At 37.3% G+C, this 11,731-nt stretch overlaps 2 protein-coding genes across 2 annotated transcripts; one reads left to right on the forward strand and one right to left on the reverse strand.

Annotated features, from left to right (window-relative positions):
• Window positions 1-1,346: 1,346 nt before the first annotated feature.
• LOC122823982 (carbonic anhydrase 1-like) lies at window positions 1,347-7,939 on the reverse strand. Its single transcript, XM_044104103.1, has 7 exons — window positions 7,634-7,939; window positions 7,180-7,377; window positions 5,587-5,705; window positions 4,859-4,951; window positions 4,709-4,771; window positions 4,477-4,632; window positions 1,347-2,980 (listed from the first exon to the last, which is right to left on the reverse strand). The coding sequence occupies exons 1-7, from the start codon at window positions 7,665-7,667 to the stop codon at window positions 2,861-2,863; spliced, it is 783 nt and encodes a 260-aa protein (XP_043960038.1). The 5' UTR covers window positions 7,668-7,939; the 3' UTR covers window positions 1,347-2,860.
• A 964-nt stretch (window positions 7,940-8,903) lies between these two features.
• On the forward strand, window positions 8,904-10,664 carry rbis (ribosomal biogenesis factor). The gene is made up of 4 exons (XM_044104104.1): window positions 8,904-9,001; window positions 9,830-9,945; window positions 10,073-10,189; window positions 10,266-10,664. The coding sequence occupies exons 2-4, from the start codon at window positions 9,835-9,837 to the stop codon at window positions 10,332-10,334; spliced, it is 297 nt and encodes a 98-aa protein (XP_043960039.1). The 5' UTR covers window positions 8,904-9,001; window positions 9,830-9,834; the 3' UTR covers window positions 10,335-10,664.
• The last annotated feature ends 1,067 nt before the right edge of the window (window positions 10,665-11,731 follow it).

The following is an 11,731-nucleotide window of genomic DNA, read 5'->3' on the forward strand; positions in this document are numbered from 1 at the left end:
AATGAAATGCAGCAAACAAAAAAGAAAACACCCCCGAATGAAATGCAGGAAACAAAAAAGAAAACACCCCCGAATGAAATGCAGCAAACAAAAAAGAAAACACCCCCGAAGGAAATGCAGCAAACAAAAAAGAAAACACCCCCGAATGAAATGCAGCAAACAAAAAAGAAAACACCCCCGAATGAAATGCAGCAAACAAAAAAGAAAACACCACCGAATGAAATGCAGGAAACAAAAAAGAAAACACCCCCGAAGGAAATGCAGCAAACAAAAAAGAAAACACCCCCGAAGGAAATGCAGCAAACAAAAAAGAAAACACCCCCGAATGAAATGCAGGAAACAAAAAAGAAAACACCCCCGAAGGAAATGCAGCAAACAAAAAAGAAAACACCCCCGAATGAAATGCAGCAAACAAAAAGTGTTGAAAACGGAAGTGCTCCAGACCACTAGGGGGTGTTTTCTTTTTTGTTTGCTGCATTTCATTCGGGGGTGTTTTCCTTTTTGTTTGCCGCATTTAATTTGTGCGCGTGTCTTTTTTTTTGTATGTTTTCTCTTTTGCTGCGCATTTGCACCTGTCGGCCACCGTAGTATAGGCCACACACATTGGAGTAAATAGAAGATAATATTATCAAAGTATTTTTGCTACCAACTTATTGGCAGATTCCATATTAGTATGACAAAGTGGATTTCAAGCAAGAATTTAGTCATTTAGTCTTTAAAGGCGACCTCTTAAACTTCCTTGAACAGGTTTGGATAAATCTATGGCCACTACAAAATATATTCATTAATTTTTGTTTGCATAAAATCACTCATAGATTTTTAGCTGGGATTTTAGTCTAGTTAGTTCTCCTTTCAGAATGAAATGTATTAGGACCTCTCATCATTTTCCTTGCATGTGAAAAGGACGGCAAACAGATGTGCACTTCTACAACTTTGAAAAGCAGAAGTGGAGCCTCCTCCACAACTGACAAGAATGTAGCAAGTGGTTTCGGAATGGTAAGTTAAGGACAAAACACTTCTCTTTTCCTTCAGTCTTTCTACAGCATATACAGAGGTAAAACCAGCTGTGCTGGAGTTCAACTTTGGTTGCTAGGTAACGGAATGGGCTATACTGGCGTTGCTAGGTGACCGCTAGTGACTGCTGACTTGTTACGTTACGTTCTTGCTTACTTTCAAAAAAATAAAAAAAATAACAAACTGTTTTTTTTTTTAAAGCAGTAGAAACTCAAATGGAAGCAAAGAATTTGCAAAATCTTTTAAACCTTGAAGAATGATACATTTGACTAATATACTAATATATTAAGGTAAACTAAACAAGCACAGACACAAAAAAGAGTGGACACAAATTAATCTTAAAATGTATTTATTCAACTAAATGTCTATACCCAAAGAATAACATTACACACCTGGAACAGCTGCATTACTCATTCACATTTCTATTACATATATCATTAAAATCTTTCTGGAGGAACAAGTGCTGAACCCAGACGTCCTGAAGGGTGTTTTGTAAATCATTCTCCTGTAAAGAACACAAGGCTGACAGGACGTTCTTCTGTTTTTGGCAGATTCCTCTCATGTTTTCCTCTCAGGACGATTTCTTCATTGGCGTTTAATGCTAGCTGCTATGCTGTATGGCCACAGGGCTACAGTGCATCTATACGCAACAATTGTGTCAATATGCTCCTTACTGCTATAATTGTCAGGATTTAAGCAAAAAAAGAAGGTGATTTTTTTGTCACAATGCATTTTTTAAGAATTATTAAAAGAGCTGTCAGGATTTAAAAGACAATTCATCATAAAAATAAAGAAAATAGACCGTAAAAATAAAAGTTACAAGTTACTGTCATGGAGCTGTCAGCCATTATGCATAATTTGAACCAATAAGGAGGTCAATGCCTTCAGGCTGCATGTCTGCATGGGACTGCACGTGTGTGTATGTGTGTGTGTATCGGAGTGTGAGCCAGAGGAGGATTTTCTAAGTCAATCACTTGCAGTGGAGGCGGCTGCAGCGGTTCAGTAAGCTGCTGTGTTGCAGAGGCTGGCAGGCAGTTAGAGATTACAGCTAGATTGGCAGCGGGAGTGTCCTCATGTCTGTGTGTCCACGTTTGGCACCTTGTAACTCTCACATGGTGATATGCTGTTATCCTCCCCCATTAACTGGAGCTATGCAGCCTGTGGTTTCTGCAGCGCATCACTCTGGTGAAAATATTTAAGCCAACATGACATGTTTGACTTTAAAGAGGCAGCGTTGTGTAAAGATTTTGAGCTTGTTATAATGCTAATCCCTAATCCCTCATCAAAAACATAACTGGAGTGTTGGTTTGATTATTTTATGTGTATTTGAGAAATATTTTTACCTCCCCAGGCAGCCTTTTTGTGTGCAGAAACGCTTCAGGGAACTGAGCGGAGACTAATGTCAGCAGAAATTAGCAATGAGTCATTTTTCTGAGCTCATAATACAAACTATTTCTCAGTGAAATGCTGGTGAAAATGTTGCTATACAGGTTTGATGGAAAAACTTTGTTGTGATGACTTCCTGAAGGTGGAGTTTCCAAAAAAGCAGGAGCTTCTTAAAGAGACAGAGGCCCAATTCCAAGGTGTTAAATTGCAAAGTCAAATTTCTTTTCCTGACAGCATTTTATGGCACTATGTGTCCGAAAGTACATAATATTGCCCCTTTAAAAATAAACTTTAAGAGGTCATGCTTCTTGGGTTCAGAAATAAATTCAGCGGTTTTACAGGAGTTTGAGTTTTAGAGCTGGACAGAGAGAGATATGTCTTTTTTCCTATGGTTTGCAGCAGACAAAGGTCTTTCTGAAAGGGGGAAGGGAGGAAAAAGGGCAGGAGAGGGGGATGGGAACTACTTGAAGGAAGCACGGACAGTGCGACCTTTGAGTGGCTGCGGAGGGCGGTAGTTGTCCACCATACAGCATTTAGGCTCGCCCTCACAGGAGAAGAGGAGGCTGCGAAACTTGGCCATCTGTCAAACAGGAGGAGAAGAAGAAAAGTAGTCAGAGCAGCCCACCTGTGATTTACTTACACCGATTTAATCGCAGAGACACTGCCCACAGTTCACCGGAGCAGATTACTGTCATTTAAATCAGCTGCAAATCTACTTTCCCAAATTAGAGATGATCAAATTTGCAGTAAAAAAACCCTGAAAAGGTAATTTCTAGCGGATAAATAAAGTTTTTTGGGCAAAAGGAAAAGCTTAAAATAATGTAATCATATACGTTTTCTGTAATTTTTTTATGCCATGTTCAGTTTAGCTGTTCTTACTTATCTTAAATCTTGAGCATGTAAATGTCAAACCTTTTAAATTATTAATGAAATGGAACAAACAATAAAAATAAACAAAAATAACACTGATTTATCAGGCAACATATGCTTCAGAATCCACTGATTAGCATATAAATGTTACATTTTCCTTTGATTTTTGTAATCAAAAATACTTTAAAACAACAGCTAACAGCTAACCTGCTAAACTCAGGTTAGCTGCTAGCTTCCTACCCCTGTAATTACCAAATAACATAAACAAAAGTTACATTTTGTATTGATTTTGCAATAAAAATACATAAAAACAATAAGTTAACTTTCCAAAGTAATCAACATAGATGTTTTTTTTTTATTATTTAATCTTACCCATCTTTGTAATTTCTGAAAATATTTAAGTATTTTTGTAGCAAAGCAGCTATAATCTAACAAAACAGTTGCAACATGATTGTGTCAGATGATCTGTTGGAAGGATTTTCCATTAACGCTGGATAATGAGTTAATAATTTACACACTCCTTCACAAAGCTTCCGCTACATGAGGGAGTGCACATAGAAAGTTAATTATTATTATTATTTTTCATAGCTTTGACTGCATAATTTAAATGATAGTTTCAATCCCTTGTAATCAGCAGATTACAAGGGATTGATCAGATTATTGATGGGTAATCACTTACTTGCTTGAGTCCAAAGGTTATCCTGCACCTTTCGCGTCTTTACTCCAGGAAATGCAACTTGTGCATGCAGTGTTAGTTTTCACATGACTAAGGGACAAACTAATCTGAGTCAAACGTCTGCTGTGTTTGGTGCTCGTGGATAGACACAAATTATATTTACTGTAAACGCTGCAGAATCATGCTCTAACTACATCAAAGTCCCTTCAGTTTCAGACTTTCATGTGTGGGTTGAATATTTCCTGCTGACTCCCCCCACACATTCACTCGCACATTGTGGTAAGCCAGTAACGTCTGTGTGAACTCTCGTTTGAACTCTTTCTCTCGGTTGGCAGTGTCAATTTTTTCTCATTTGAGACTTAAACGGGGGGTGGGGGGAGTATTGGGTGTATTGCATTTCTTTCTTATTGTTCTTCTGGTTTCAGGAATGCCAGCAACACCAACAATTAGGCCCTTGATTCGGACCGTAGCAAAAAGGAGAAGGTTTGCTCACAGAGCCATGGAAGAATGGGCTCTTTAATTAGAAATACCTGCTCAGAGCTGACGCTGATTGGCTCTTTGCAGACGATCCAAGTGACGCTTTCCAGCAGAGGAGGCGTGGTCAGCGAGCCCTCGTACGTCCAGTAGTCCAGGCAACCAGGCAGCAACGTCTCAGGGTTGAAGTCAGCGAAGGGACATTGGCTGCCCTGAAAGTACATGACAGAAAAGTTAAAAAATTCATTGCTTCAGAAGATGAACAAGAGTGGTTCTGTAGATACGTACTTTGGTCTTGATTGAGTCAAATGCATCAATAAGTTTCTGGAGATTAGGATTTTCTTTACCAATCTGTAAGACAGGAAATAACAACATGCCAGTGTATATTTTTCTGAGGTGTTGAAGTTACACTGAATGACTTCAACCAATGATGTTTACCTTTAGGAAGACTCCGACTACAGCGAGCCCATCAGGTTGACTGGCGGCTTCCCCAAAGTTTGCATATTTAGTGTTCCAGTGCACCAGATGGAGCTGGAAATAATAATGAATACCAAATAATGACTTCTAAGCTGTTTCTGTGCCCCAGATTTCAGATCTCATTAGCTAGCTTAGAAAATAGAGAAATTTCTGTCCAAACACTACAAATAGTCCTTTAGATTGAGAGGTCTTAGCGCTCTCAATCAGTCTTGTGTGGTACTGCTCTCTACTATAGTCCGTTGTGAATGCTTAACATGCTTTTCTGAAACAGTACGTTGTTTCTCTGCCATTAGCACATGTAGAAGTGAGTACATGAGGAAGATTGACAGCGATAAGACCCGCCTCCTGCCTCTGATTGGTTGGTTTTGGTTGGGAATGGAAGTGGAGGAGCTCCATCTTTTCACAGATTGTCTGTCACACATAATACTGTCAGAACATGGTGACAGTTTTCACAGATATGTAAAATATATATGTATTTTTTAATAAAAGTTATGTACTGCACCTTTAGGATTTCGCAAACATGCATAAAAGAATCAAAGCAACACTCCAGGTATGTTTTTAATGAGATTAACATTTACATTTTATCATGATGTAAAGTTTACTTTAACTAACAGAATCCAGAACTACACCCTTTATATTCTAACTTCAGACTTTCATGATGTGATATTTTTATATTAGAGCATTCTTACTTCAGCTGGGTATTTGGTCCCGGCCACAGTGTGTTCAGACCCGTGGTCGTCTGAAGCCCCCCAGTGAAAATGAAACTGCTTCAGTCTGTGGTTAAATAAGACGGGTCCGTCTTTCAGAGCTGCAGAGAGGACAAAAGAGGAAGTACTCCTTAGTCAACTCAGCCTACACTCAGCATGAGTCAGCCACAGTGAGGGTTTGAATGTTGCACTTTGGTAGGTGAAACATAAACACACTGCAAAGGAAATACGTCCTTGAACAAAGATTATAAAAAGCAACCTAAATAAGATGAGACACAAACTTCCTTCCTGATGAAACAGGCTCAGTTCCTGTTGTGTAAAAACTCAGCAAACTAATGTCCAAAATACAGATCAAGTTGCACAATGTATTTACTCACTGAATACAAAGCAGTGGAAATATTTGAGACGCTCAAAACAGTAGTGACGCTTTGTTAAAAAAACAAATAGAGGTAGTCGACATGTTTCATGTTTTCCACAGGGTACATATGATGCATAATCATATCTGCAGACAAATGGAGGCTTCATGTAGAAGAAGTAGGAAGAAGATGAGCAATCCAACTTAACGACACAGAAATTACACTCTAATGTCAATTAAATGTGTAAATTAATTCAGAAAAATGGCAAACCAAGAAAACAAAGCCACCATAGATCGTGTACTTCTTGCAGAAAAACCCCCAACCCCCAACTTTTTTTTTTTCTTCTTCACTTTTTCACAATTGACCTCGCTGCCAGCTTAAAAGTTGCCATGGGAAACGGTTTCCAGGGGCTTTCTTTTCCAGGATCTGCATGCTTTGTACTTTTCTTTTCATTTACAGTTCAATAGAAGCAAGAAAATGTAAATCAAAATCTATTTGTGGGATTGTAAAAGAGCCAGTGAAATCTGTTCAACATCGGTGGAAATTCTGAAAATTATTAAATCATTTGTTCTTAATCTTAACCATTTAATTCCAAATGTACAATTTGTGATTCACATATTTGTATGAGACGATCTAAGGCCAGGATACTAGGAAGCTGCAAAGTCAACAAATAGAAAGTAAAATATAAATACCAATTGTATATGTCTACAGATAGAGAAAGAAAGTTGTCAGTAAGTTGTTTTAGTGTTTCTTAATTTCTGCCATGTTATTTTATTATACTTGATCAATTTTAGTTTGGTTTGCAAATTACAATTATAATATTAGTTATACAACAATGAAAAAATCCAGGTAGTAATAAAAATAATTGATTGATTAAAAACAATTTGTTTTAAACCTTTGTCACTTCAGTCCTTTTAGAGACTAGAATTAAAGTCTAAAATTACCGCACAAATCTTTACAAATCAGGTTTGCTTACACTTACAGCACACCATGACCTGCAGCCAATAATCTACATGACCGTTTGGGATCGGATTGGTTTAATATATTTTTGTATAACTGGTTGTAAATTTTACCTGCTTGTCTTGTAAAGCCCCTTAAGATTATCTTGCTGAATTAAATTAACATGAATTAGGCTGGAACGTGGAAATCTTAAATAACTGGAGGAATATTGCCCTGTTGACCTTAAGAATCCACGCAGCATTCAGATCTGGACACTAACTTGAGCTGTCGATGTCGTCTAGGAAGGTCACTTGGAAGGAATGGCCGTTGTTGAGGATCTCCAGGCAGGTGGACGGGTCGTACTTCAGGACGAGCGGCTTCAGCGCCGGGTCGTACGATGCTTTACCCGGAACGATGTCGATGGGAGACTGGCGGGGTCCGTTCGCGATTGGGAAGCTGTCAGCCCATTTGTCGGGTCCTGGATATCATGCGTATAGTAAAAAATAAAATTAATTGGATTAATTTCAAGAAGCTTTGTATGTATAAAATGCATTTTGGGGGAGGAATCTGTGCGTAAAATTCCCCAAAACGCATTAGTCATATTTTGATGACACAAAAATCTCCGCAGAGATCAGATGATGCGCATTATGCTTTAATTTATTCAGCACCCTTCTCGTTCCTATGACTGGTTCTAATATTAATTTCATTACTGCACCATCCAAACAGAGCCTCACCGGTATCCGCTCCGTATCCCCAAGCGTGAGACATTGCTAATGTGTTTTCTGCAGAAGCTGTGTAATCTCCCTGCGCAGAACAGAGCAATGCAGTGCAGAGCTGCCAGTGTCCTCCACCTGACAGCTGCCGAGCTTATATAGCCTGTGCGCAGCGCGTCTGCCAGGCTGGTGGTGGCCACATGATGCCCTCGTATAGTGACCGCGGGAGGAGTTGAGACGCGCTGAAGCGACCCTCCGTATCAATCCAAGGCTCCAAATTCCTCATTCATGCCGGAGAAACATGCAGATTGATGCACTTTCTGTTGTCATCTAATGGATTTTGCTGCGTATTACGCAATGATGTGACGCAGGGTGGCGGAACAAGGTGAAACCGGACTTCAATTATACCAGTAATTGTCAAATTACAAAAGCTAAAAGAAACATTATGCTGTAAAGGAAGAAGATTGTTTTTAGCTGATTTTTTGTTGCAATTTATAATCAATCTCAGATTGTTAATGCCTTAATTTAATAATAAAGTCACAATTTATTACACGAGCTCAACAAAATTACATTAAAATGGAAAACATGCATCTTTACGTCCATCTTTACACTAAATGCATAATAAATGTGACAACTCAAGGAAATTATTTCAGATAATTATTTATTCAGTCTCACTGAGAATTTCCACAGACCTTATTGATTATTATTTGCAGCCCAGCGGCAACTACTGCTCAGTGCAGCATGACATAATGAGGTTTGCATCGCCGTGCTGCGTGAAGATCGTGCAAGCTGGAGGGAAGGGGTAATTATTTGTGTAATGGCACCATCTGGTGGTGCTAAGCAAAACTGCAAGAGTTCTAGTACACCAGAACAGGCAAAATTGTATGTATTTTATAGGGCTTTTCTGTGGCAGACCAACACAAAGTATTGCTTTAATAGTTTTTACAATTAGCAATCTTAAAACAGTGGAATGGATTTGCATTCAGTGCATAAACTACCTTTTTATTTAACTGCTGCAAGCCTTTTTGGATACATTTTTACATACAGACATTAGATTATTTGACCGTACTTAGCAACAAGGAAGCAGAACTCTGAGATATTCAAAGTTTGCATTACTGTTTTACAACCTAATCTTGTTTTACACTTCTCTAAAATAATAGAATAGAATAGAATAGAATAGAATAGAATAGAATAGAATAGAATAGAATAGAATAGAATAGAATAGAGTCAAGTTAAAGGTCTCTTAAACTCACCTGACCAAGATGGCGCTCGCATTGACAGGTTTCACAATATCAGTCATTTTATTGCGTCGTCGCACGCAAGTGACGTAACTGGCAGGGCACGTTTGTAGCACATGAATTCACAAACATTGCTCCTCATATGAAAAAGGTATGAAAACTTTTCTTTTGTACTTCTATTTTCTGATTTTGATTTTTGGCTCCTACTTGGCTTCTCTATGGCTGTTAGTCTGTTTGGCTAAAATGTACGTTGTGACTACGCATTTGTTTACAACGTGGAAATGAAGAGCTGACAATAACGAGTTCGATACTAGTCAAAAAATTACATTGTATGAAAGGTTAATTGTTTTAGAATCACATTTATCAACTATTAAAACAACATTAAATAACATAAATATCTAACGGAACTTGAGCTGACCTGTTTTAGTAGTTTAATGCAACTACAAAATCAATCGTTAGAAACGCTTGATTACAGCTTTTTGTTTAAGTAAACGCTTCCAACATTTAGGATATGAAATGATTGTTATACAGATTTATTTCAGAAAATACATCTGCAAAATAACGACATCTGATTTATTTTTATTTTTGTTTGGGTTCATAAATATAGTTTAACTACCAGAATAAGAGAGAGAATTTACTAGTCTAGTTTATTACATTCTTTAAAGTCAGAAATTTGCATACAATAAGACTGCTGGGCCTTCAACCAGCTTGGGAAAAATCTGGATGATGATGATGATGATGATGTCAAAGCGTTAGAAGCTTCTTATAGGTTAATTAACAATAAAATAAATCAGCTGTAATGTGATATCTAGATACCTAAATGTACTATTTTAATACTTTTAAACAATTATATGCAAGTATGAACAACATAAGCATGTGAGAAGACATTTTTAGGATGCTGGAAAGAGACTAGTTTTGTTCTGAACTAGTCTGTTTTTTCTTAAACATTCCTCTGTTGCTCTTTTTGCATTTCCTTCAGGTAACATGGCGAAGAATAAACAGAAAGGAAAAAAACAGAAGAGTGTCTTCCAAGTAGCAAACAAGCACCTGAAGATGAAGAACAAAGCAAAACCTGTCACAACATCTCTAAAAAATGTGAGACTTTACCCTTCCCCCCTTAAATTATGCACATGTATTATTCATCCCCTCCATATATCTTATATATATCCAATTCAGTGTAGCGTTTACACCTGCTGCTTCGGTGTGTGTTGTGTTTGGACAGATCAATGCAATGAAAAATGAGAAGGTGGAAAACCTAAACCAGATATTTACAGAGGTGCAGAGGGATGTGAAGAGCATTTCCAAAGGTGTTGCTCCGCAAACAAAGAAACAAACACAGGTAGAGGAGGAAAATGTTTAATGCTTTAGATACTTTTATGACACAGATAATAACACGTATGTTTTGTGTTTTTTAGGGTCCGAAAGAGCCACCAAAGGAACCAGTAAATGTTGACAACGCTGCTCAGCTTTTCTCTCAGCTTTAATGCATCAGTCCTGATGACTGATTCAGTTTTTCTGATGGACTTTGTCAAAAGAGGAATGCAGATTTTCCTCCAGCCCCAGCATGTTGTTTAATCCTTTGTTGCAACTGAAGAAGTTTGTATATTAGCAGCAAAAACGAGACTGTCAACAATGAAACTCCTGTTTTTGTTTTTGACTAATTTTTCTAGGTTTGCACAGATTAATATAAAAAAACAAAAAAAAAGGAAATAAAAAAAAACAAGTGATTTCTTTGAATGAAACACCACTTCATATTTTTGGATATTTGTCCTTGTGAAACTGCAGTAACTGCTTTTGTTGAACCAGAACACGAACCAAACACAACTGAAGCTCTCATGAATATTTCAAGGTGTTTGCATTAATTAGTATTATAATTCAGAATCAATTTAAATTTATACAGCCAGTTCTTGTTTTTCTTAAGTCACTGAAGTTGTTTTATGCCTAAAAAATGTCCTGCTGGTTTGTCTCAAACCACCACACAGCCAAACTGGTTTAATTATCCCACTAACGCCTTTCGATGCAATTTCATATTGCCGTCGCTCTGTCGCCATCTAGCGGCTGGAATTACGCATAATTGTTCCAGTTTAGCCATTTTGCATATTAAATACCTAAATTTACATCTGGTTGTAGTATAACATGCCTCAACATTGAGTGATATCATGCTTTGCCTTTATGTAAATAAAAAATACAAAAAACAAACAAAACTATGTTCTATTCGTTTTTGCCATTTTCAGTGCTGGGGTGTAGGCTTAAAAACTAGTTCAACTTTTATTATGTAGATAAAAAGATAAAACAAAAAAAGCCAAAAAAAAAAAAAAGTGGCCATAGCCTTGTAGCAATGACAAAACAATAAAAATTCATATTGGACAGAAAGGCCACAAAAGCTAAGAAAGAGTTAATTAATACTGGGAGCAGCTGCACCTTCCCTCTTTTATTATTTAACATGTTTTGCTGTGACTTTTTGTAAATCTCAGTTGACTCCTGCTCCCATTGTTGATGGGTCAACCCAGCATTCATGACCTCCTGCCAGACAAACCCAGACAAGGAAGTTCATCAGGGAGTTCACAGTTTTTATTTCCTTCACTGTAAAACTATAGACTTGAAAAGGGATGTTCTCAGACACAATGCTTTCAAATGTTGATCTGCAAAAACACAAAATCTCACAAAGTAATTTGGTCTAGATTCTAGAAGAAGTATCTTAGTACACTTGAAATAAGATAAAACTAATTTCTAAGAAATCTTTCAGAAAGATAGAGGAGCGTGTTTTAAGTTAATAATTTCCTAATATTGATAAAAACTTACTAGTTCAGTTGGAATATATGAAAAAAAGATTATCATAAGTAGAACTAGTACTTCTTCATCAATTCTAAGGAATTATTGA

The sequence above is a fragment of the Gambusia affinis genome, linkage group LG21 (assembly GCF_019740435.1).
Source record: "Gambusia affinis linkage group LG21, SWU_Gaff_1.0, whole genome shotgun sequence".
In the NCBI taxonomy this organism is placed as follows: Eukaryota; Metazoa; Chordata; class Actinopteri; order Cyprinodontiformes; family Poeciliidae; genus Gambusia; species Gambusia affinis.